We start from the raw sequence: 26790 nt of genomic DNA, 5'->3' as shown, positions 1-26790 counted from the left end.
GTCATGGGTGCGCTCACCCCAGAACTATAGCTGGCATAATAAAAACACTACTGCTTTTGTCTAGGGCCTGACCAAAATATCGGCCGGCCGATTATAGCACATCTCCGAAAAATCGGCAAAATGGCCGCCGATTTTTTTATTTTATTCCAGCAATCATGTTGAGTGAGATGCATTGCTGCCCCGGAGGTAGCCTTATAGCATATTAACAGCAGCAGCAGGTGTGTTGTAATACATTGGATTAATTCACACTTGACAGTTCCCCCTGACACCAATAGCAGAGTCATTGGTCATCTCTTGACTGTTAGTAGTTGATATTACTATAGTTATTATATAGAATGTATAGTGCTTTATTGGAGGTCATTCAAAGACACTTTACATCAAACATATAGAAAATCACTTATAGAAAAAGAAAATACAGACAAATTAAAGATAAGGTTTGAGTGGAGTCCAGTGTAATTATGCTTTCTGAAAGAGGTGAGTTTTGAGTTGACTTTTGAATTAGTTTATTTAGTCTGAGATGCTGATGTTTGGAGGGAGGGAGTTCCAGAAGGTTGGGTGCAGTTACAGTAACAAGTATTTATATATATTTAAGGGTTCAAAAAAGAATTTATTCAATATACAGGTCCTTCTCATATAATTAGCATATTGTGATAAAGTTGATTATTTTCCATAATGTAATGATAATAATTGAACTTTCATATATTTTAGATTCATTGCACACCAACTGAAATATTTCAGGTCTTTTGTTGTTTTAATACTGATGATTTTGGCATACAGCTCATGAAAACCCCAAATTCCTATCTCAAAAAATGAGCATATCATGAAAAGGTACTCTAAACGAGCTCTTAACCTAATCATCTGAATCAACTAATTAACTCTAAACACCTGCAAAAGGTTCCTGAGGCTTTTAAAAACTCCCAGCCTGGTTCATTACTCAAAACCGCAATCATGGGTAAGACTGCCGACCTGACTGCTGTCCAGAAGGCCATCATTGACACCCTCAAGCAAGAGGGTAAGACACAGAAATACATTTCTGAGCGAATAGGCTGTTCCCAGAGTGCTGTATCAAGGCACCTCAGTGGGAAGTCTGTGGGAAGGAAAAAGTGTGGCAGAAAACGCTGCACAACCAGAAGAGGTGACCGGACCCTGAGGAGGATTGTGGAGAAGGGCCGATTCCAGACCTTGGGGGACCTGCGGAAGCAGTGGACTGAGTCTGGAGTAGAAACATCCAGAGCCACCGTGCACAGGCGTGTGCAGGAAATGGGCTACAGGTGCCGCATTCCCCAGGTCAAGCCACTTTTGAACCAGAAACAGCGGCAGAAGCGCCTGACCTGGGCTACAGAGAAGCAGCATTGGACTGTTGCTCAGTGGTCCAAAGTACTTTTTTCGGATGAAAGCAAATTTTGCATGTCATTCGGAAATCAAGGTGCCAGAGTCTGGAGGAAGACTGGGGAGAAGGAAATACCAAAATGCCTGAAGTCCAGTGTCAAGTACCCACAGTCAGTGATGGTCTGGGGTGCCATGTCAGCTGCTGGTGTTGGTCCACTGTTTTATCAAAGGCAGTGTCAATGCAGCTAGCTATCAGGAGATTTGAGCAATTCATGCTTCCATCTGCTGAAAAGCTTTATGGAGATGAAGATTTCATTTTTCAACAAGACCTGGCACCTGCTCACAGTGCCAAAACCACTGGTAAATGGTTTACTGACCATGGTATTACTGTGCTCAATTGGCCTGCCAACTCTCCTGACCTGAACCCCATAGAGAATCTGTGGGATATTGTGAAGAGGAAGTTGAGAGACACCAGACCCAACACTGTGGATGAGCTTAAGGCCGCTATCGAAGCATCCTGGGCCTCCATAACACCTCAGCAGTGCCACAGGCTGATTGCCTCCATGCCACGCCGCATTGAAGCAGTCATTTCTGCGAAAGGATTCCCGACCAAGTATTGAGTGCATAACTGAACATAATTATTTGAAGGTTGACTTTTTTGTATTAAAAACACTTTTCTTTTATTGGTCGTATGAAATATGCTAATTTTTTGAGATAGGGATTTTTGGTTTTTCTTTACTTTTTTGCCAAAATCATCAATATTAAAACAATAAAAGGCTTGAACTACTTCAGTTGTGTGTAATGAATCTAAAATATATGAAAGTCTAATGTTTATCAGTACATTACAGAAAATATTGAACTTTATCACAATATGCTAATTATATGAGAAGGACCTGTATATTTATGGGATTTAAAAAAAAGAAATCTGCCGATTTAATCGTAATTTTTCTCAGAAAATAATCGGCATCGGCACCCAAAAATCCATATCGGTCGGGCCCTACTTTTGTCCAAAGGGGGTGCAAGAATTAACAAAAGCAGAAAGTTCCTGGGAGCACCTTTAAAATCAAGACATAAACACCAACCGTCAAGACAGGAGATTTAATGCAATGTTCTTATCTTCCTGCACTTCCTGCAACTGACAGCAAAAGACTGATGGAGCCATCACCAGACTAGTATCTGGAGCAACCATCGGGTAGAGGTGAGAATTATCATCCCAACCATTTAAACCACAGAGAATTTTTATTAATGAGCAGGAGAAAAAAAAAACAATCAGACCAGTTCTTCCATTGTACAAAAACTATTTAATTACCACTTTTTTTTCACCATAAAACATTTGTAAATGTAATGAATGAATTACATACAACTTGTCACAATATACGGTTAAGATCCCTGCTGTATTGGACAAAACATAAAAAAAAAAACGAGCAGTGCTTAATTTTCAGTCTATAAAACTACTTTCTAAAATGGCAAACAATCTTTAAAAAAATTAAAAAAGGAAAAAGTCAGTGATTAAGAATATATATACACAAATGCCTTTCATTTCTTTGCAGATCTTCCTTTTCTGGATTTTGGCTGTGTTTCGGCTTCAACACTTGCAACTGTGCTTGTGGACTCGGCTTTGTCAGCTTTTACCTCAGGTACCTTCGCCCCTCTCCTGGCTCTCTTGGGAGGCTGGACTTCAACTACTTCATCCGAGAGTTCCATCTCTCCAGTTTTGTTGGCATCCTCCGACACCTTTTTGCTTTCAGCGTCGGCTTGGTCCACAAGTTTTGACTTCTTTCCTCGAACTGCCTTCGCGGGTGTTACCTTTGGAATGTCAAAGACTTCCACGCCTGATCTCCACCGGACGGCCCGTTTGGACACCTTTGCGTCTTCCACATCAGCATCTGGTTTTGCCTTGTCGCTGGTCACCGTGGCATCATTTGCTGTGGGCTTTGCTGCTGCCGCCCGTCTCCCCTTCTTTGCGGGCTCTACTGATGCTGACTCTGAAACCTGAGCTGTGGATTCTGCTTTGTTCTCCTCGATGGGGAGAGCTGCACCTCGGCGGGCTCTTTTGGCTGGAATGGCTTGTGGAACCTCCTTTTTCACTGAGGTCTTCGCTCCCCTGGCCCTGCTATTTTTAACAACTGGAGCATCTTCCTCAGCATCTTTCTCCGCAACAGCTTCCACTTCATGGTTGGGTTCTTCCTCTACTACAACAACTTCTTCAATAACTCGTTTTCCTCTCCCGCCCCGTTTGGGTTTTTCTGTGGCACTGACAGCAGGAACCTCTTGGACCTCAGTGGATTGGACAGGGGTTTCACTCCCTGGATCTTGCTTTGCCTTTCGCCCTCCTCTTTTTGGTTTTGCAGCTACTGTAACCGGTTCGATCACCTCCACTGGTTCAACAACAAGTGGAGCTTCCGGCTCCTCAGTGACGATTTCAACAGTATGGACTTCTTCTCTGGCTTCTACGTGGTCTGGCTCGGCCTTCCTGGTTCTCCTTGTCTTTTTAACTGGTTCTTGGGGTTCAATGGTCTCGGCATCCTTCTCCTCTTCCCGTTTGGCATTTCTTCCCCTCCTGGCCCTGACTGAGGGCTGGGACTGCTGCTTGGTCTCCACTGTGACAACTTCTTCTGCCAGCTCATTTTCTTCTGGTTGAGGTACAGGCTCAGGTGTTTGTTTAGTTTTTCTCCCTCTAACGGGCTTCACGACAGCTTCCTCTGCGGGCGGTGCAATATCTTCTGGCGTCTCCTCGGTTACCGGTGTTGTTTCCACAGCCTTCTCTGGTACAATTTCAGCTTGACCTTCAGAAGTGCTTTCTTCAGACATTGCATTCTTGCCTCTCTTGGTTTGCCTAGCAGCAGCAGGTGGGGCTGTAGCTTCAGTTTTCTTCCCTCTTCTTCCTCTGACTGGAGCAGGGACGACAGCATCCTCAGAATGTTCCGTGGCCTCCTCTTTAACCTCGACTGCTTTGGTTTCAACCACTTTTGCCCTTCCGCGGCGAACAGGTTTCTTCGTTACTGCTTCCACTTCTGCGACTACAGGTGCCTGCTGGACAGCTTCCACGGCTTCATTTGCATCTGCTTCTAAAAATAAAAGAGCAGACAAATGGTATGTTTACATTTAAAGTGGTTGAGGATACAACTATCAAATAACTGATTGCACTGATGAACAAATACGACACTGGAGCAAATAACTTTGTAATTGCCAATTAAATAATGAGAGAGCATTATTTAGCACAGAGCACATACTTCAGTAAACACTTTTATCAAATTAAATTTTTTTAAAATTGTTTATCACATTTCCCTCACTTTTACAGATTTTGCACATGCTCAGGCTAGGGGTGGGAAAAATAATCGATTCTCCGATGCATCGCGATTCTCTCGAACGATTCCGAAAAGATAATAATAATATGAGAGAGAGAGAGAGAGAGAGAGAGAGAGCGAGAGAGAGCGAGAGAGAGAGAGAGATCGATATATATATATATTTTTTTTTACTAGTATTCAATACCAGTATTTCATGCGCCACTGCGCATGCACCCCACACAAGTGCGAGTTGTTAAAAGTGGCGACAAAAGGGCTGAGAGCAGCAAACCCATATGACCTGCACTGGCATTGTGTCGTTTACGTTTTTGTAAGACAGCTGAATTACAAGCCATACTTTTTGCACAATGTGATGAAATGACATAGAAAACAATAGAATAGAAATCCTATAGAAACATGATTCACAGGAGTAGAAAGAAAATTAAAGTGAATCAGTTTAGTTTACACACTTCCATATTGTGTTGAAATTCAAGCTGCATTGATTATTGCACTGTTCATAGAAAGTCATATTTGTGACAAGAAAAGCTTTTTCTCTAATACAATATTAGAGAAGGCAATTCATCTGTTGATTGTATTTAATGATCACAAAAGTAGGAAGTGATTAGCAAACCCTGAGTAGTAAACTCAGATGTGTAAATAAATATTTTTTGAAAAATCACACAAGGGTATGTACGTTAAAAAAAAATGCATTGGGATGCATTGATAATCGATTTTGAATCGAAGACCTCTGAATCGGAATCAAATCCGTAGGTGCCAAGAGATTCCCACCCCTAGCTCAGGCATTGCTTTAAGTAATTTCAGTTTGGACCCAAAACACAAAAACCGACAAGAAAGATGACATACCTTTTGCCAAGTCAGCTTGGGGAACATCTTCACTATGAACACAGGGCACGTCTTGCTCTGATGGCAGCGACTCTTCAGCTTGTTTAGCTTTTCTTGCTCTCTTGGGCTTCGGTGCAGCCTTCTCCAATGGTGCTGCAATGTCATGTGACTCGTGGTGGACTTCGACTGGGGGACTGGGTTCACTCTCAGGTTCTGGCGCCGTCTCTGTTTCAATGGTAACCTCTTGGACCATCTCGGCTTCATCAGAGGCTTTCTTGGCATTTCTTCCTCTTTTAGGCTTAAGGGCAACTTTCTCCTCTGCGGGCTCAACATCGTTGCTTTCAGTGGTCTTTGTATTTCTGCCTCTTGTTTTTTTAACAGCAGGTGGTGCTACAGCTTCAGTTTTCTTTCCTCTTCTTCCTCTAACTGGAGCAGGGACGACAGGATCTTCAGAAGGTTCTTTGGCCTCCTCTTTATCCTCTGCAACTTCAGGTTCCACCACTTTGGCCCTTCTGCTTCTCACAGGTTTCTTCTCATGGTCAGGTGTTATCTCCACCTCGGGTTGTTCTTCAGATACATTCTCCTCCACTGTATCCACTTTGGGTTGTTCCACAGGTACGTTCTCGTCAACAGTTGCTTGAGAGATGGTTTCCATGGCATCGGATGATTCGGCCTCATCGGCCCCCACTGACACCTCTTCAGAGTGGTCAACAACAATAACTTCATTTGGGTCCATTTCTATAATAAGAGCAAAAAACAGAGAAAAAGGAAAATAATTGAGTAAATTCAGTAGTTGGTATCTTTTGTGTTCAGGGTTTGTGCTAGTTCATTCAGACAGTTCAACAACTTGTAATAGGACAGGAAAACTTAACGCAATAAAACAATTATTGCGTAAGGTATACTGTGTGTATATTTCAGAAAACATCTCTTTACCCTTATGCACTATTAAAAAAAAGTTACACTGGGACCGTTAAGTACATTTTGTATATGTTGACCTTTAAACTGCATTAAAACTGAATTTAAAAAAAAAAAATTCATGAAGGGGTTGTTATTCAATTTATGTTGTGATTTAATAAATCACAAATACAAATTAACCCTTTAGATGCCATTTTTGATCATATACCACTAACCGCTTTTTAAAAAAAATACACATAAATTCAATATTCAACTTTATTAAACTTTGGTTATTATTAGTATCACCGGCTCACCCATCTGAATAATAGGCGAGAAAATTGAATTTGGTGCATTATTACTTTTTGTTTAATGTCAGATTGAATAAAAAAAGTTACACTGGGACCGTTAAGTACATTTTGTGTATTTTGACCTTTAAATTGCATTAAATTTATGAAAGATCAATATTTTTTTCACATTTATTTTTCTTCCATATTTTTCATGGAGGGGTTGTGGTTCAATCTAACATGATTTAATTAATCACAATTAGAAATAAACCCTTTAGATGCCAGTTTTGATCATATACCACCAACCGCTTTTTTGAAAAATACACTAAAATTCAATATTCAAAAAATTCTTTGATTATTATTAGTATCACCGGCTTACCCATCTGAACAATAGGTGAGAAATTTAATTTGGGGCATTATTACTTTTTGAATAATGTCAAATTGAATAAAAAAAAAGTTAGATTTCTACGATTGACTTACATTATAACAACTTTTTGGCAACCCGCCTTTAAATTAAAGTGAAACATTGTTTTTGCCTCTGATTTCCCATTTTAATGCAGAAAACACAATGCAATTGGGTAAAATGAAAGAGAATAGTAAAATCTACCCATTTTATCATCAAAATATGAATTTTTATGATGAAAACCACTCACTAAAACTACAAAATAATTTTTTGTGCGTGTGTATGTGTCTTAGGGCTGGGCGATATGACCAAAATCTCATATCCCGATATAGAAATGTCTTATCCCGATAACGATACATTTGACGATATAGCATATTTTCTGTAAATTCAATTAATAAATATTTAATATAAATAATTAAATACTCAAAAAATAAAGTATTTACCCATATTTGATTATTTTCAGCTTTTATTAAAACGCAAATGTTCAAGCATTCAACATAATAGAAAATTGCAACGTGACATTCGAGTAGTTTTGGGCCGTGTGGGGTTTCAGGGCACAGAATTGGCGGATTCCTCCTTAGTTTAGCTCATTAGCCTAATGGAGCTAACCTCTTTAGCTGAGGCCTGTAAATTCACCCCACGGTGAGGGTGACCGCCCCAGGGAGCGCGCAGGAGCTTCTCACCGCTGAGAGAGCAGCCGAGCCGCGCATTACTGCGAGCCGGGAAGCGCGCGACAGCCCGCGGGGATAACAGCTCGCTAGCTCGGCTGCTATCCCCCCGCGAGCCGGTCGAGCGCTGCCCGGGTGACGTCGGTTCGACTGCTCTGTCAGCGGGGATATATGATCTTCTGAATACTCGTCTACACGTGTGCTATCACAGACAGGTCTGTTACCGATGGATTTCAGTGTCCGAAATGAACTTTGATTATCACACAAGCGAGAAAAGTCTGGTGTGGCCAGGCGGAAGTAGTGTGATGGAAGCGCAGCGGGGCCAGGAACAAGGAAGCGCTAAGTGTTTCTGCTTCAAAATAAAAGTCAAAGTTGACTTTGATTTCTCACATTTCACCAGTTAAAGGCTTTTAATGTGAAGTTACGCTGTAGGAAATCTTCGGTTTAATTAACAGTAACTTCACTACGAGCTACATGTATAAGTTGTGTCATAAAGAGTGGGATTTGCAACATAACGAAATAAACGATATTGCATAAAATGAAACGATAAGACGTTTTTGTTTCGTCAGACGATATATATCGCCATATCGCACAGCCCTAATGTGTCTGTGTGTGTGCATGTGTGTGTGTGTGAAAGTGTGCTTGTGTGTGAGAGGAGAGAAATTACAAGGGGTACAGATTTGTAGCCCTAATATCGTATGACGCATGCAAACACACACACACACACACACACACACACACACAATCTTATTTTGTCATGGACATGCAGACATCAGTCCATACTATGCATATCAGAACACCTTTGACATTTTTCTTTAGATTTTTTTGTCACAGTTGCCAGTAATCCTGAAGTTTGACAGAAAATATGAAAATTTAAAAAATGTTCTCGTTTGTGTCATTTGGCATGTTTGTTCCTCGGTTTGAGACCATATGAAATGAATAAATCAACTAGAAATGAGTTAAAACCTAAAATGTGATGCCTTGCCTTCAAAATGAATGCAAAAAATTATATAAATTCTGATTTTATCTTGCCATTGCCAAGGAATCAAAAATACTGGTTTTATGGCTTTTTATGAGTTTAAGAAATGGCATCTTTTTACACAAGGATTTCAGTTTATGTGATTTGAGTTCACACAGACTGACTCCTGGAAAATATTTTTTCACTTCAACCATTCTGACTAAAAGAGGTATTCACTAACTACACATCAAAACCATTTTATTGCATTTTCTTTTTTTTATTGGTTTGCAGCCATGAATTATACATGGATGCCAATTTGTTGTAAAGGGTCACCATAGAGGTCAGTGGGGGGGGGGGGGGGGGGGGGCTAAAATGTGGCATTTTTTGATTGACCTTATTTTTACATAAGTTTATCAAGTGTACTACAGAGAAATGGGAAATTACAGTCAACATTTCGTTATAATGGAAGTCAATAATGGTACAAATCGTGTAGTTAACGGTCCCAGTGTAACAAAAACATCTCACACAGTCAAAATGAAGTAGATATGGATGAAACTAAGAATATCCAAACTTCATTGAAAAACATACCTCCTTACCAAATTTTATGGCTAGGGAACAATCGCAGCCAAAATCATCTCAAAAATGCAACCCCAGATACACAAATCTCCACCAATGGGGCATAAGGGTTAAAGTATGTTATAAATGAGTTAGAAATGTTATTAAACTTAGAAACCAACCAACCTTGAGGATCAGGGACGACGGGATCTTCAGAATGTTCTGTTGCCTCCCGTTGATCCACTGCAACTTCCTGTTCAAGATCTGTGGCAACGGTTTCCACTTCAGTGCAAGTAGCAATCTCTGCCTCGGGTTGATCTTCAGATACATTCTTCTCTACTGCATCTACTTTGGGTTGTTCCACGGGTAGGTTCTCATCAACAGTGGCTCCAACTGACACCTCCTCTGAGTGGTCATCAACAACAACAACTTCATTTGTTTCTGTTGCTAGAATAAGATAGAAAAGGGAAAATATTTGAATGACTTCTGTAGTTGTTAGCTTTGGTGTTCAGGTGGGATATTTAGTAGCTTGGCTAACTTGAATTTACATCATTTCAAATGTTTGTGCCAATTCTATCAGACAACTTGTTATAGGACAGGAAAACTTGACTATAGAAAAAAGAGCTTTTAGAGCAGATTTTGTTTGCTTTAAATTTATCCATATGTAGAATCCCCATAGCATTTCAGAAAACCTCTCTCAAAGTATGTTCTAAATGAGTTGGGATGAATTATAGTTTAAAGTACCTTTTTCCATCTCAACATCAATCACATCTGATGGCGTCACATCGACTTGTGACTCCTCTTGGGCAAAGTCTAATTCTAGAGTAGACAAAAAAACAGGATCGTCAGCACATCATTAAATGGATCCAACATAACCACTAAATGTAATTTATTACTCATATTACACTTTTGTTATTAAACTAACCTTTTGCTACAATGACATCACAATCCGCAGATGTTTGATCTTCAACCTGTTGAAGATAAATCAAAAAGGATTTAGACAAGACACCTAAACCAGCCGTTACAAGTGTGTTTGTCTGCATGGTTTCCTCTCTTTACTTCAGTCTGTGGATACATAGGTACTATTCTGCAACGACTACCAAACAGCCATTCATTTTTAGACTATCCTGATTCCCAAATTGTCCTACTGCCGATCATACTTTACCTCAATTGTCTTTGTCAAATAATATATTCAAACTAATTCTTATTGAACTAATTTCATGAACTTGCTCCAAGATGTTCAATTGTTACCTCATTTGTTTCCAGTTGTCCTGCAGGATCAGATAGTGGCTCCTCTGTGAGCTCTTGAACATCAACTGTATCTTCAACAGGAGCCGTTGTCTCCATGATTGGAGTGATCGTATCCGTCTTTTCACACAGGTTCTCAGATTCTTGCACCGTTGTCTCCACAGGTTCCTTAACGCCATCTAAACTGGCATCGACTGCCTTTAGTACTGTGGGAGTTTCCATAAGTTTTCCTGGAAGGTCTTCAGCCTCCTGTTGTGGGGTCTTCATGAGATCTTTCACTCCAGTGAGACACTCCTGATGTTCAGCTTTCTGCTTGGGCGTTTTCAGAATCTTCCCTCTCAGGTCTTCAATGGGCTGGGCTTTTTGTCTTGGGGTCTTCATGATCCTCTTCACTCCAGTCAGACATTCCTGATGTTCAGGTTTCTGCTTGGGAGTTTTCAGAATCTTCCCCCTCAGATCGTCGATAGGCTCAGACTTCTGTCTTGGGGTCTTCTGTTTGGGAGTCGTTACAGAGGTTGTCTTCAAATCTGCACACTGCTGTTCACAAAAATCTTCAGGGAGAGTCTCCATGGCCGGACTGTCGATGACAAAGCTGGACTCTTGATCGTCATCGAGGAGGCGTTGGACTGCCTCACTGTTGTACCTTCCATCTTTTACTGTAGACGAAATGGTCAGCGGAGACACCATCATTTCACCTGTAAAACAAATCAAGTTTTATTAAGTTACTCAACAGGCTTAAATTTGACATAGCCTTAAAAGGCGGAGTCAGCGATTCTGGAGGATGCTTGTTGTCAAATCTCTTTGTTAAAATCAGTGAATACAGTTTCTGCTCATGATTAGCTGTTTGTACTGTGTGCATGCTGAAAAAAAATAAAAATCCTGTGATACTACACAGCCTAGGCTATGTAAACTGGTATGTACACAAAGAGGGCCCATTTTAGCCACCAACATGCCCGTTTACAGAGCACCTAGGCTGTGTACAAACAAACTGTGGATCCCCCCCCCCCCCCAGCGTGCACACAGTACGGACAAGTAGCGGCTTGTGAGAAAATATTCACTGAATTTGACAAAGTGATTTAGACAACAACATTCTCCACAATTAAATCCACCTTTAATATTAGGGATTATGCAGAATTAAAATGTCATGCTTTGGTTCTCTCCTTAGAACTATACAACCACACACACTTTACCTGTCTCCTCTGGTGTGTTCAACACTGATGGTTCTACCAAAGACATGCCCAGATCTCCCACTGGTGTCTTCATGGCACTGATCTCGTTGATAAAACATCTACGGTTCCTTTCATTTACAGGGGTTTTAAAGATTTCACAAACTCCTGAAAACACAACACACAATATAAGGTATAGGACAATATTGTAGGCCAAAAAACATAAAGAACGAGTGCTTCCATATGTTGGGAAGGAAATAAGAGGGTTATTACCAGTCAAATCCTCATCCATTTTCATGTTCTTTTTAAGGACCGCAGTATTGGTGATCAGTCTTGGTGCAGCACCAGTTTGAAGGGTAACATTTTGTCTGTGAGCTCTTCCCACAACAATGGTAACGGGCGAATCTGCGTGTCCAGTGCTGACATGGCCTGGGAGTTTTCTTGCAGGGGTCTGACATGAAGAAAGACAGTCATTACATTGAGTAAATTCCCATTAAAATAATTGAAGTGTCATATTTTTCTAAAAAAGGTCTTGTATTAAAGAAACAATTGTAGTCCCACACCAACAGCTAAGTTATTTAAAGTAAAGACTATGCAAACAAAGCAAAAAAACATGTTTAATGGTGGGTCTAAAAAGTTCAATTGTTATGTATCCTGTAATTTCTTTTAACGTGTTTGTTGCAGACTGCAGAATATAAATGGGACTTTTATGTTATAATGAATTTTATAATGTACAGTATTTGACTTTACCTGTGGTTTAGCCACTGCCTTCTTCATGGTCTTTTTGATGACCGTTTGTTTGGCTGGAGCAGCAACTGGAGCCTTAGTTTGCCCAAATTTCACAATCCCTGCCCAAGTATTTGTGACTGAAATTATAGAATAAAAGAAATTGTTACAGAAATAAGATAAAATGAGATCATGAAATGTGTAATGTGGGAATGGATGATAAAATGCACGGAACTAAGACACAATCTAATAAAATAAAGAGAGATTATAAATTTAACAAACCTTTCATAGATGCTCGTGAAATGCCACTTCTTCTGCGCATTACTTTTGCAGCACTCTTCACCAGGTTCGGTGTCTGTATGCTCTTCCTCTTCAAGGGTAGTTTTGGAGTGACCAAAGGCACCTGGTCAAAAACATCATCATCTGCAACTGGAGATGGTGTGCTGATCCGTGACACAGAGAAGCGCCCTTGAACTGAGGGGGTCTGGACGGAGGGAGACCCTCCCTTGGCAGGAGACGGAGTCTTGGACTTGGGTGAAGGGGATTTGGATTTTGGTGATTTCTTTGCAGGCGTTGGAGTCTTAGGAGAAGTCTTCTTAGGTGATGGAGTCCTCCCCTTTGCAGGACTTTTCTTTTTTGAGCCGTCATTTTCAAACTCCTACACATACAAACAAGATGCATTTGAAGATTAAATAATGGATAATAATTACAGTGTATAGTCAAACAAATTAAATCATCCAGGGTATCTGCAGGTTTCAGCATGTCAAATTTAAGACTTTTTAATACCACCTTGAATTAAATTTAAGACCTAAAAAACAATACATGTAGGCGATATTTGGGGGGGGGGGGGGGGGGTCCAGCTGTACAACCCAAGCATAGCTTGTGTGTCACTCAATGAGACTCATTCAAGTTTAATTTTTGTCTGTTTATTGAACAAAAAGTGATACTCATTTAGATCAGAAGCTAGGACGAAAGTAGCCTCTCTCAGGGTATCTGCACATTTTAAGACCTCTAATGAACACCTATACCAGGGGTCGGCAACCTTTTCTACTCAAAGAGCTATTTGGGACCGCCTCCCAATAAAAAGAAAGCACTCGGAGCCACAACCCATTTTGACATCATATGTGTATATATACAGTATATATATATAACCTGTATGCTATGTACAAAAAACTATACTATGTTGCATTTAACCTATGGTTTTCTCGCCTGCGCATCGACCCAGTGCGCCAACGGTGGCGCAAAGTGTCCATTCCCCCATAGGGCGATCCCCTAACCCTCACGAGAGGGGTGCCGCTGGGCAGAGCAACGTCACACATCTCAGTGTTCACGGATGCATCTCTGTCGGGCTGGGGAGGAACCTGCGAGTCTCACGTAGTGGGCGGCGCTTGGCCTGCCCCCGTGACCATGCATATAAACGCATTGGAGTTTCTCACTGTGTGGAAAGTAATCCAACACTTTGCCCCAATGTTAACAAATCAACATAATGATTCGCACGGACAACAAGGCGACAGCAGCAAACATCAATCGCAAGGGGGCGTGCGCTCAGCGCAGCAGCTGAACATAGCGAGACGTTATGCTGGACGCACACACACTTGCTCTCCATCAGAGCAGTGTACATCCCCGGTGTCCTAAACAGAGGGGCAGACATAATGTCGAGTGGGGGGCCAGGACACTGGACTCTGCACCACGATCTGATCAATCAGATATGGAGCGAGTTTGGGAAGGCGGAAGTCGACCTATTCTCCACACGGGAGAACACACAGTGCGCGCTGTGGTTCTCTCTCAGCGCGAAGGACAATCCCCCGCTCGGGGTGGATGCGTTCGCTCACAGACCGTGGCCGAACACACTCCTGTACGCTTTCCCACCCGTCCCTCTGAAGTCTTGGACCGAGTCCAAGAGGAGCGGCTCTTGGACTCAGTCTCAAGCACCGCAACGCACGAGTGCGCCGTAGTTCCCCTGTCTCCAGCGACTGCTCTCGGGGCCGCGATAAAAATATTAAAAACTTTTTATTTAAATGTTACAAGTTTACCATAATCTTCAAATTCAGAATTATATTTTAAAATGAACAAAGTCACAGGGAGCCACAACAGAAGGATGAAAGAGCCACACGTGGCTCCGGAGCCACGGGTTGCCGACCCCTGACCTATACCTTGGCAACATAAATCTACAACTTACACTACAGCAGTGTTAATTTCGTAGACTAAGACGAAAAATATTCGTCAACAAACCTTTTTCACGCACGAAAACTAAATAAAAAAGGCATATATGATGACGAAGACTGAGACGAATATAACTGACACAATAGTCTACGAATAGGAACGAGACGAAACTGTTGGGCGGGACGAATGGAGAAGAGATCCAATCAGAACTGCGGGACAAGTTGGGAAGAAATCCAATCAGTGCAAAGCAGCGAATGCAACCCTGTGTCGGTGAAAATCGACGGGACAACTCGCCAGTGTGAGTGGGTGGAGAGAGCCGACGTGCAGAAAAACTCTGCGGTTTGATGGACAAAATGATAGTCAGGGATATCCTGCCCGTTAACGTTGTCTAGGGGAACGGCTAAGTTCCGCGATCTGTTTGTAGTAGGCTGTGTCTCAAGCTTGAATACACAGAGCCATGTTCCCAAACTGACTGCGCAACTATATAGGAAATGAAATGTGAAACTGCCGCCTCCCTCCGTTAGTTTCTGTTTTCACCCGAGTAAGTTACAATCAACTCCGACACTTGGACAGCGTTCAAATAAAACCTCTCATTTTATTATCAAAAAGGCTTTGATGCAAAAGAAGTCCGAACACACAGCGGCATCGGTGTTGCTTAAAGGAAAGTGCAGTTGCTCAATTTTATTAGCACGTAAGTGCATGCTGCTGCCCAGGGACGGCCTTAACGATCTCGGGGCCCGTTTCAAGACCTAGTGTGGGGCCCCCCACTTATTTTTTTTATTTTCTATTTTTTATAAATAATGCTTGTGCATGCTCCCCCGCTAAAAGAAAAAAAGATTGTGGAATCCAGTTGGTTCATAGACGGATCATGCGATAATGGGCCCCCGGGCACAGGCTCTTAAAGCCCCCCCCTACTCCCTATCCAGTCAGGTACACTGATTTTATGTGAGATTATTACGAATGAAATAGAATACATGTTTTGTATTACAACCATTAAATCAGTGTCTGTATTGCATATTCAGACCTTAATACCATTCAATGAAGAAAAACACTTAGTCGACGAAGTCCGCTGTAGATTTAGTCAACTAAAATCTGCTTATATTTAGTAGACTAAAACTAGACTAAGACTAAAATATTATAGATGATTTAAATGGGACTAAGACTAAATGGTGTGATATTCAAAATACTAAGACTAAATCACAATTTGCTGCCAAAATTAACACTGCACTACAGTATATGCTCTGTAAAGAGTTTTATTAAGTTTGAATATCAAATATTCAATGCACTTTAGCTTACAACTGCTGTCTAATTACAGAATTTTTTTTATTTCAACAGTCTGAATGAAGACAATGTCCCCCTGCATTTACCATCAAATAAGAGATCACTGTAAAGGCAACCTGAAAACCCATCATTACCACCTTTTCAACCTATTATAGAGCTGTATCAATTGTTTTACATCTTCTGATTAATCGAGTAACAAGAACAGTTTAATCAATAAAGAAAATGTGTTAGTTGCAGCATTAGAATGAAATACAAAAATCTGGTCATTTAATTTATGGGGAAGAATGTCCTTCAAATTTTAATTAGCCTACTTATTCAATAAACAACAAACTTAGTCCATTACCTTTATTTTTCAGAACTTATGATATAAGTAAACTTAAATATTAAACTATTTAAAAATTGGTTCCACAGGTGAATGTTTTTGCACTTTCAAAATCGGGAAATAGGCTACTGTAAAGTAGGCATAGCATAGGCTACTGTACAGGTTTGCATAACTGGGGGGATGCCCAAGGGACCTGCGGTAATTTGCGAAATGTTTTATTTTCTTCATATTGTTGCAGGCAGCCAGGTTAATAAACTGCGGGTATTAGGGTTGTACTGATTGGTGATGGAAATGTAGGCTACTGTCTGCGATTGACGGGACGATCGGCAATAGCCTAGTTCTAAACTAGCCGTCAGAGAGGGAGAGCTGAGTGGAGAGAAAGAAAGTGACAGACAGAGAGAAGCAGAGACTCGCGTCTCACTCTGTGAGCTCACGGCAACGCGACCTGAATGACCGTCTAATGAGCAGCTATTAATGAATAAATATAGATAATTTTTTTTTTTTACTTAACACAAAAAATCTGTTTGTTTCTGTGCGAGTTGCGTTTGGGTCAGTAGCCTACCTACATCGCCAGCAGGCGGGTGGTTGGGCACCTACAAGTAGCGGCTGCAGTGTGGTCGCGGGGTGAATAAAGCCAGCCATGATATTTGTCGTCCACCCTCCACCTCTCACTGAATTTATAATAGCAGGGCATGCATTTCGCTGGGTCGTTCTCCCCTTTCTTTTTTTCCTTCGACCGACTTCAAATTTGGAGGCGGAGGCAGGGGACACATATTCTTCTTCTACGTTTAAATGCGGATCACAGCCACACACGGCCGTACTGCCTCTAGCGTAGTGTCGGACTTTTATATGAGCAGTTATAGTTAGAAAATAGCCTCTCTACATCTCCTTCTCGGAAAGTGGCGCAAGAAAAAATATATAACATTGAATAGTCCTGCCCCGACAAATTTAAGACCTTTGAGTAATGGATTTAAGACCAGCATATCACATTTTTAATGAATTTAAGACTTATGGCCTTAATTTTAGATACATGAATTTAAGACTTTTTAAGGATCCGCGGACACCCTGTCATCATCCTCCCCTAGAGTCTTACCTGTCGCACACCAATGACTGATGCTCGTCTCAGGAGTGACTGTTTGGATGCAGCCTGGCCCAAGCTTCTCCGCGGAGTTGCTCCCTTGCGTAATGGAGAGTCAGGAGGCAGTCGTTTGTCAAATAACTCTGGGTTCAGGTGTCCTCCAAAGGAAACCCGTTTCCTCTTCATTTGTGGGGTGGGCAAGTCGGAAACAATTTCACCACTTTTGCGTTTCTTGGACGTCTCTTTCACTAAGAAATTAACAGAAATATTGATCAACAACCAAACATCTTTACAATGCTTGATTAATTACTGTAAATGAATTACTGCCCCTGAAATCAAAGAGAAATAATATTATATTGTGATATCTAATAAAATGTTCAACTTTACCTGAGTTCCTTGGCGAGGCTCTTTGTGTTTTGGGAGATGTCACTGCTTGTCCTTCTTTCTCCTCGGTCACTGCAGGTTTGGTCGGTGTGGCCTCCTTGCTTCTCCTTCTCTTAGGCGACTCAATAACCTCACCAGCAGTAAACCTCTCAGGGGTGGTACGGATTCTCTTCTGGGGTGATGTTGCCTCAGAGGTGGGAGCAGTTTCAGTTTCTTCAACTTTGGGTGCGGCCATCTCGGTAGAAGGAACCTGGATGGACGTCCTCTGCTTCTTAACAGACTTCGGGGTCCCACCACTTGTTTTCTCAGCCTCCACCTTGGTTACATCAGCTGCAGGAGAGACGTCAGCTTCAACCTTCTTAGGAGTGCTCTTGTCTTCTGTGGCAACGACAGGTCTTCCAACAGGTTTGGGAGTGCAAAACCTTGAGGTAGGGGTTTGAAGCACACTGGCACAAGATTTGCGAGGGGTCTTGACGTCGAGAGATTTTTTGATCATTTGATACAGGTCACCGAAGGGGGAGTTGGTCTTGCTTTGTAGCAGGCTATCGTCCTCCATCTCCATAGTTTTCTCCAGGGTTCGCTGGATGTTTTCATGGTTAGCCCCATCTTTTAGATGAGGGTCTAACGGTAAGCAAAAAACAAAACAATTTACATTAAAGTGTAACTGCACACTTTTACATATTTTTTTAGATAGAAGCTGAATTACTATGTTGTGAAGGAACACATATATGCTGGTCTTAATATTGAAAACAATTGCAATATGTTAAATATCGGCATTTAAGAAATGTTTTGTATTGTAAATTATTTTAGAGCTTTACTATGATTTGAAAAACAACTTTCACCTCCGGGTTCGAAAAATGACGTACATAGGACTTGTTTGACCCCAAGTACGTAATCACGTCGCCGGTCACGCTTTTTATAGGTCCATGGCTGGTCCATGAGCTACTACTGTTATACCATCCCTCCAAGGATGTTAAATCGGGGGTTAACACCCTTTACTTCTACCGGCAGTGTGTCTGCATTATCTCGCTTACACACACGGACTTTTCACTTGATTGACACACGCTACCGATCGCTCTCCTATTCGCTCACTCACACACACACACTGCCGCTCACTCACTTGAGCTACTCTGTCTCGTAACACTACGATACGATAGACACATCATCTACATCTGAGTTGCCCGCCAACAATTAAGAAAAGTCCTTCACCTCAGACGACCCATCTGTGTGGCATATGAGCTCACATCGTGTAGCGAGTCACGACAGTGCCGTTAAACTTTGTGTCACTCCATTTTTCAAAGAAGTCATGTCATTCAGATCTTCCTGAGTGACAGCTAGCCCGCCTCCTTTACAGACGCTGCGCGGCCCCCTCCCTCCCAAATGTCGGCCGCCTGATGTCTGAATGTTTTAAAAACAACGGTTCTAAAACAGAATTCAGAATCCATGGTCCGAGTGCATTTTTCAAAATCGTGCAGTACACTCAAACATGGGGTGCAGTTACCCTTTAAAGAAATGTCTGCATTTACAGGTAATAGTGTGTATACCATTGAAAACACAAATAAGTGCCAGACTACATACTAGAGATAAGATGTTAGATATATAGACCTAGAACAATTTGAACACAATATGAAGATGTTTGTAATTATATTGAAGAATTTATGTGATGGGGCGCTGACCACTCCAGGCTCAGAGACAGGTTTCTGTTCTTTTTTTTTTCTGTTGAATTTTTTTTGCAACATTATCTGTAATATCAAACTAATCATTCAGAAAAAAAAAAAAAACTCCAGCAGTCTCACCTGTTGAAACCTCAGAGATCCCCTTTTCTCCAGTTTCAGCTGTGACACAGTCTCCTGCTTGCTGATCTTTAAGAACCTAAACATAGATTGTATATATTAATAGGTGTATTAAGTCATCAAATTCACAGAAGTGCTGGCACATTTAAAATGTTGGAAAAACCAGAAAGATGGTGAGGAAATTACCTTGAGGGTTTCACTTTTTCTTCCGCTGGACAACCTCTTCTTTGGTGTAGGTGCTGGTGCGGACTCAAACCTTGAATGACAATTAACCAAATGCAAGTAAGACCTTGTTTACATTTTCAATTAAAATAGTAACATGGGAAAAGGAACCATGCCTTTTCAATGGCATCCATTAAAAGAGGTGAAAAAGCATCTATGAAAAAACAAGCATGGTGCACTTGGAACAACATAACTTAAACTCTTGACTGACAATAGAAACAGCATTTGCAGCCAGTGCGAGCTGTGGTGTTAGGTCTGGTGGTAGTGGATTATGCCTTGTAAAATGAAAGGCTTCATTTGAGTGTGGTGAGTGTTGCACGATGAAATTCAGCTTAAGTAGTGTATGTTGGATGTTCTTGGAAGTCTAAACACACTGTACGGAGTTTAGTAATACATTTTTTTTAATGCTTTCCATTTTTGCGCCAGTTTTAAAATAAAAATGCACTTACGTCCAAATCTCATAGGGTCATATTACTCAGGGCAACAGTTGATAACAACAAAGTAATTTGGTGAAAGAATGGTCAAATGTTTCCCTTCACACTCACCTGAAAGAACGGTCAATAATGGTTATCACATCTCCATGCTTCAAACGGTCAGGCTGATCCAAAGGCTCTCCGTTGACACGAGTAGGATTCACGGAGCTCAAATTAGTCAAAATGATCTGGGAGGGATAAACATGAACACAGATCACCTCATGCACAGTCAGTCAAAGAAGTTAAAGGCAAAAAAAAAAAAACAGCATCAGACCGGCTTTTATTTCAACCTAGGCCCAGATTTCCTGCTGTGAATGCGGAACTGTTTTAAGCAAATGAGGAAGACATTAATACTGTAATGTGTGGTTACCTCTTTATTTTCATTCAAGTCAATTCTGCAGTGCTCCTTGGAGACCTGAGGAATCTTGATACAAATATCGCAGTCAGGCTTCCTGTAAAAGAAACAAATATTTCAACAAGAACGACATGCATGGTGGAATGTCATCAACAAGCATGACATACAAGTAATTGTTCATAAGCATTAAAATGAAATGTTACATGCTTGAAAAGTGAAGTTAAGTGCATGCATTAATATCTAAAAGACTGATAACTAATTTGAGAACAGGATCAGACATGCGTTTAAAACAAACTGACGTCAGCCGACGATGGCCCGCCTCCAAACCAAAAGAGCACGTCTGTCAATCCCAACATGAGGCTGCTACACAGTAAATGATGCTACATCATGAGCGTGCTTCCGTATTTACCAGTTATGATTTAAGAATACAAAACAGAACAGGTTTAACCTGAAATTTAAAAAAATATTTAACCTGCAACCTGTTGTCATACCCACGAAATGCATTTGATTGAACTCACCTTCCAAATAAGCACGTTGCAGTAAGGGGAAACTCCGTCCCATCCCCTCCAGTCCTCTTAATCACGACTATTTTCCCGTGTAATGGCATTTTCGTTACGTTACCTGGAAACGTAAACGAACACAAGAGTCAAATCTGAACAGAGGGCTAACTACACATAAACAACGTAGTATGTTACCTTACAAAAAGGAACATTCGTTTTAAGAGAACGTGGCATTTTTAAATTATAAAGAAACCGTTGAGAAACACACAACAAACGGAAGGCAATGTGTGCGACAAAACAACCATTATATGCTAAACAGATAGTTAGTTGGAAACTAATTTAACTTAATCTAATTGACACAGCTTCTGTTTGTTTAGTTGGTTCAAACCATGGTGTTCAAACCATGTTTTAACGTTTCAGAACGGTGACGAGACCGTTGTTTAAAGCTGCTGAAAATTCTGCAAAATTCCCACGTGCATTGTCGTCTCGATAGTAACGTTATCGGTCTGAAATTCACGCCAATGTCTAAATTTCGCGAAGTGACATTTCATACACTGCAAAATAAACAAAAATATTTCGGTAAAACGTGGATCGTTAGGATAGCAAGAAAAAGAAAAGCAGGGCAGAAAACATTCGTAAGTATCGTAGCCTTACCTGGAAATCCTTTCAAAGACAAATTAACTTCTGGCAATCCATAAACATCGAGGCTATCGTCCTCCATCTCCATAGTTTTCTCCAGGGTTCGCTGGATGTTTTCATGGTTAGCCCCATCTTTTAGATGAGGGTCTAACGGTAAGCAAAAAACAAAACAAAATTTACATTAAAGTGTAACTGCACACTTTTACATATTTTTTGAGATGGAAGCTGAATTACTATGTTGTGAAGGAACACATATATGCTGGTCTTAATATTGAAAACAATTGCAATATGTTAAATATCGGCATTTAAGAAATGTTTTGTATTGTAAATTATTTTAGAGCTTTACTATGATTTGAAAAACAACTTTCACCTCCGGGTTCGAAAAATGACGTACATAGGACTTTTCTGACCCCAAGTACGTCATCACGTCGCCGGTCACGCTTTTTATAGGTCCATGGCTGGTCCATGAGCTACTACTGTTATACCATCCCTCCAAGGATGTTAAATCGGGGGTTAACACCCTTTACTTCTACCGGCAGTGTGTCTGCATTATCTCGCTTACACACAGACTTTTCACTTGATTGACACACGCTACCGCTCGCTCTCCTATTCGCTCACACACACACACACACACACACACACACTGCCGCTCACTCACTTGAGCTACTCTGTCTCGTAACACTACGATACGATAGACACATCATCTACATCTGAGTTGCCTGCCAACAATTAAGAAAAGTCCTCCACCTCAGACGACCCATCTGTGTGGCATATGAGCTCACATCGTGTAGCGAGTCGCGACAGTGCCGTTAAACTTTGTGTCACTCCATTTTTCAAAGAGGTCATGTCATTCAGATCTTCCCGAGTGACAGCTAGCCCGCCTCCTTTACAGACGCTGCGCGGCCCCCTCCCTCCCAAATGTCGGCCGGCTGATGTCTGAATGTTTTAAAAACAACGGTTCTAAAACAGAATTCAGAAGCCATGGTCCGAGTGCATTTTTCGAAATCGTGCAGTACACTCAAACATGGGGTGCAGTTACCCTTTAAAGAAATGTCTGCATTTACAGGTAATAGTGTGTATACCATTGAAAACACAAATAAGTGCCAGACTACATACTTGAGATAAGATGTTAGATATATAGACCTAGAACAATTTGAACACAATATGAAGATGTTTGTAATTATATTGAAGAATTTATGTGATGGGGCGCTGACCACTCCAGGCTCAGAGACAGGCTTACGTTCTTTTTTTTTTCTCTGTTTATTTTTTTTGCAACATTATCTGTAATATCAAACTAATCATTCAGAAAAAAAAAAAAAAAAAAACCTCCAGCAGTCTCACCTGTTGAAACCTCAGAGATCCCCTTTTCTCCAGTTTCAGCTGTGACACAGTCTCCTGCTTGCTGATCTTTAAGAACCTAAACATAGATTGTATATATTAATAGGTGTATTAAGTCATCAAATTCACAGAAGTGCTGGCACATTTAAAATGTTGGAAAAACCAGAAAGATGGTGAGGAAATTACCTTGAGGGTTTCACTTTTTCTTCCGCTGGACAACCTCTTCTTTGGTGTAGGTGCTGGTGCGGACTCAAACCTTGAATGACAATTAACCAAATGCAAGTAAGACCTTGTTTACATTTTCAATGAAAATAGTAACATGGGAAAAGGAACCATGCCTTTTCAATGGCATCCATTAAAAGAGGTGAACAAGCATCTATGAAAAAACAAGCATGGTGCACTTGGAACAACATAACTTAAACTCTTGACTCTGACAATAGAAACAGCATTTGCAGCCGGTGAGAGCTGTGGTGTGAGGTCTGGTGGTAGTGGATTATGCCTTGTAAAATGAAAGGCTTCATTTGAGTGTGGTGAGTGTTGCACGATGAAATTCAGCTTAAGTAGTGTATGTTGGATGTTCTTGGAAGTCTAAACACACTGTACGGAGTTTAGTAATACATTTTTTTTAATGCTTTCCATTTTTGCGCCAGTTTTAAAATAAAAATGCACTTACGTCCAAATCTCATAGGGTCATATTACTCAGGGCAACAGTTGATAACAACAAAGTAATTTGGTGAAAGAATGGTCAAATGTTTCCCTTCACACTCACCTGAAAGAACGGTCAATAATGGTTATCACATCTCCATGCTTCAAACGGTCAGGCTGATCCAAAGGCTCTCCGTTGACACGAGTAGGATTCACGGAGCTCAAATTAGTCAAAATGATCTGGGAGGGATAAACATGAACACAGATCACCTCATGCACAGTCAGTCAAAGAAGTTAAAGGCAAAAAAAAACAGCATCAGACCGGCTTTTATTTCAACCTAGGCCCAGATTTCCTGCTGTGAATGCGGAACTGTTTTAAGCAAATGAGGAAGACATTAATACTGTAATGTGTGGTTACCTCTTTATTTTCATTCAAGTCAATTCTGCAGTGCTCCTTGGAGACCTGAGGAAGCTGGATACGAATATCGCAGTCAGGCTTCCTGTAAAAGAAACAAATATTTCAACAAGAACGACATGCATGGTGGAATGTCATCAACAAGCATGACATAAGTAATTGTTCATAAGCATTAAAATGAAATGTTACATGCTTGAAAAGTGAAGTTAAGTGCATGCATTAATATCTAAAAGACTGATAACTAATTTGAGAACAGGATCAGACACGCGTTTAAAACAAACTGACGTCAGCCGACGGTGGCCCGCCTCCAAACCAAAAGAGCACGTCTGTCAATCCCAACATGAGGCTGCTACATCATGGGCTGCTACACAGTAAATGATGCTACATCATGAGCGTGCTTCCGTATTTATTTACCAGTTATGATTTAAGAATACAAAACAGAACAGGTTTAACCTGAAATTTAAAAAAATATTTAACCTGCAACCTGTTGTCATACCCACGAAATGCATTTGATTGAACTCACCTTCCAAATATGCACGTTGCAGTAAGGGGAAACTCCGTCCCATCTCCTCCAGTCCTCTTAATCACGACTATTTTCCCGTGTAATGGCATTTTCGTTACGTTACCTGGAAACGTAAACGAACACAAGAGTCAAATCTGAACAGAGGGCTAACTACACATAAACAACGTAGTATGTTACCTTACAAAAAGGAACATTCGTTTTAAGAGAACGTGGGTGGCATTTTTAAATTATAAAGAGACCGTTGAGAAACACACAACAAACGGAAGGCAATGTGTGCGACAAAACAACCATTATATGCTAAACAGATAGTTAGTTGGAAACTAATTTAACTTAATCTAATTGACGCAGCTTGTTTGTTTAGTTGGTTCAAACCATGGTGTTCAAACCATGTTTTAACGTTTCAGAACGGTGACGAGACCGTTGTTTAAAGCTGCTGACAATTCTGCAAAATTCCCACGAGCATTGTCGTCTCGATAGTAACGTTATCGGTCTGAAATTCACGCCAATGTCTAAATTTCGCGAAGTGACATTTCATACACTGCAAAATAAACAAAAATATTTCGGTAAAACGTGGATCGTTAGGATAGCAAGAAAAAGAAAAGCAGGGCAGAAAACATTCGTAAGTATCGTAGCCTTACCTGGAAATCCTTTCAAAGACACATTAACTTCTGGCAATCCATAAACATCGACCGGGATGTGGCAAAGAAGATTTTTAATATAATGTCATATCAGACTAAAAGTACAACTGATATCCTACCATACTCTACAATCGACATCGACGAATGGCTAACGTAAGCTACGGTGAACAGCCGTCACTCTTCGCTTCTTCCAGAGAGGTGCTGTGGTATCACTCCGCCACGCTAAATACGCACAGAAACTCCCCAAAACATCTACTTGAATCAATTAATATTTCGAGGTGCAACAAATGTATTTTTATTATACTACGATTCAGATGTTTTATTTAGCTGTTTTGAATAAAAATTAACTTACACTTACATTGAAAGAACTATTTTGTTTACGATTGTGGCGGAACAATCTCACTTCGGTAAAGCGATTCTGATTTGAAAATGTTTGAAATTCCGCGCGAAGGACTGTGATTGGTTGAACGTCAGATTCACGGTAAGAGGGCGGGTCATCGCCATCGCAGCGGCCCTATCACAGGGCTTCTCCTCCATGAATATCCGGTTAGGTATTTCTCATGTAGTTCAGAGATGTAAAAAATATATTCCCTGCGTTCCAATCCCCATACTTCCCTACTTTTTAGTGTGCCAGAATTTTTTTTAGGATATACCACTACACGCACGTCAATTGTAGTATGCCAAAATACCCAAATGCCTCACTAACTCCAATTGCATTTTGCAGTATTCCTCTTTATTCATGACTTTTCTCGACATAGGCTAATGATTTTTTTTTTAATAATCTGATTTTCTTTTCTCTTCTGTGGCCTTTGTACTCTTCTGTACTTTAGTATGTAGTGTAGTAAAAAGAAACAGTATGTGAATTGGAATGCAGGTATTGTTTTACAACTCCTCGTTGTTTCAGGTTTGTTTGTATCTTTTTTTTAACGTCGGCGGTCAGCATGGTTAATTGGTTTAACATACAGGATATCACGGCATTGAGCAGCCATAATTTTTTTTTCAGTAGCCTACCTTTTTTTTGGTTCATAATGATTTTATAACTTTTTCATACAACACACATTTTGACTTTTCTTTACAGAAAAATTACAGGTGTCATTAATATTAATAAAGGCTGGTTTTCAAATAGGTATTCAAGTTCCAGGACTGATTTATATCGGTTTGGCTCACTGTGACACATTAATTGAACAGCTAATATAAATGCACTTTTTCTTTTAAAATTTCAAAATATTTGTGATTTTTTTACAAGCTTATACCTGTAACACAATTTTCCTTTGTCTATTATCTACACATTTGAAAGTATTCCAGGTTTGAGCCTAACCATCACCATCAAGCAACTTGACACCTTGATTAAGTCTTTGACCCCGGTGTCATCTGTGTCTTGACACCAAATAATGCAGTTAACACTATAGGTCTATAGCCTATTCCATAAATAGCACTTTTAGACTACTGTTTTCTATGGGGCTGATAAAGCAATCTGTAAAATCTATCTGAATTCTGGTTTTGGAAGGAAGAGATGTTGTGTTTGATGGCATTACCATTTTCTTGTTATCATTTTGGAAGTCTGTGTACATTTTGTTGAATAGCACCCCCTGTGGGCACAGCTGACAATTACAGGAATATGGCAACTGCTCAACTGCTACATCAACAACACTAATTTAATTGT

The 26790-nt window shown here is 40.6% G+C and overlaps 1 protein-coding gene across 1 annotated transcript; it reads right to left on the bottom strand.

The window, feature by feature from the left end:
* Positions 1 to 2645: 2645 nt before the first annotated feature.
* On the bottom strand, positions 2646 to 25263 carry mki67 (marker of proliferation Ki-67). The gene is made up of 24 exons (XM_080049708.1): positions 25128 to 25263; positions 24490 to 24592; positions 23970 to 24051; positions 23676 to 23791; positions 23093 to 23162; positions 22910 to 22985; positions 21584 to 21715; positions 20948 to 21050; positions 20445 to 20526; positions 20147 to 20262; positions 19566 to 19635; positions 19383 to 19458; positions 17590 to 18207; positions 17218 to 17450; positions 12641 to 13016; positions 12383 to 12498; positions 11906 to 12083; positions 11657 to 11800; positions 10470 to 11161; positions 10144 to 10189; positions 9963 to 10037; positions 9405 to 9665; positions 5478 to 6194; positions 2646 to 4397 (listed from the first exon to the last, which is right to left on the bottom strand). The coding sequence occupies exons 2-24, from the start codon at positions 24576 to 24578 to the stop codon at positions 2866 to 2868; spliced, it is 6000 nt and encodes a 1999-aa protein (XP_079905834.1). The 5' UTR covers positions 24579 to 24592; positions 25128 to 25263; the 3' UTR covers positions 2646 to 2865.
* Between the last annotated feature and the right edge of the window lie 1527 nt (positions 25264 to 26790).

This window comes from Ammodytes marinus (assembly GCF_949987685.1).
Source record: "Ammodytes marinus genome assembly, chromosome: 20".
Classification (NCBI taxonomy): Eukaryota; Metazoa; Chordata; class Actinopteri; order Uranoscopiformes; family Ammodytidae; genus Ammodytes; species Ammodytes marinus.
This window is presented reverse-complemented; position numbering and strand designations above follow the sequence as displayed.

What these genes read in the sequence shown, in the direction of transcription:
- mki67 (XM_080049708.1), bottom strand. Translation starts at nt 24,578, where the DNA reads ATGCCATTACACGGGAAAATAGTCGTGATTAAGAGGACTGGAGGAGAT. An exon ending in GATCTCTGAGGTTTCAACAG is followed by an intron (nt 21,716 to 22,909) that starts GTGAGACTGCTG and finishes GCTTACCGTTAG; the next exon opens with ACCCTCATCTAAAAGATGGG. An exon ending in CCAAGCTGACTTGGCAAAAG is followed by an intron (nt 4,398 to 5,477) that starts GTATGTCATCTT and finishes TTTTATTTTTAG; the next exon opens with AAGCAGATGCAAATGAAGCC.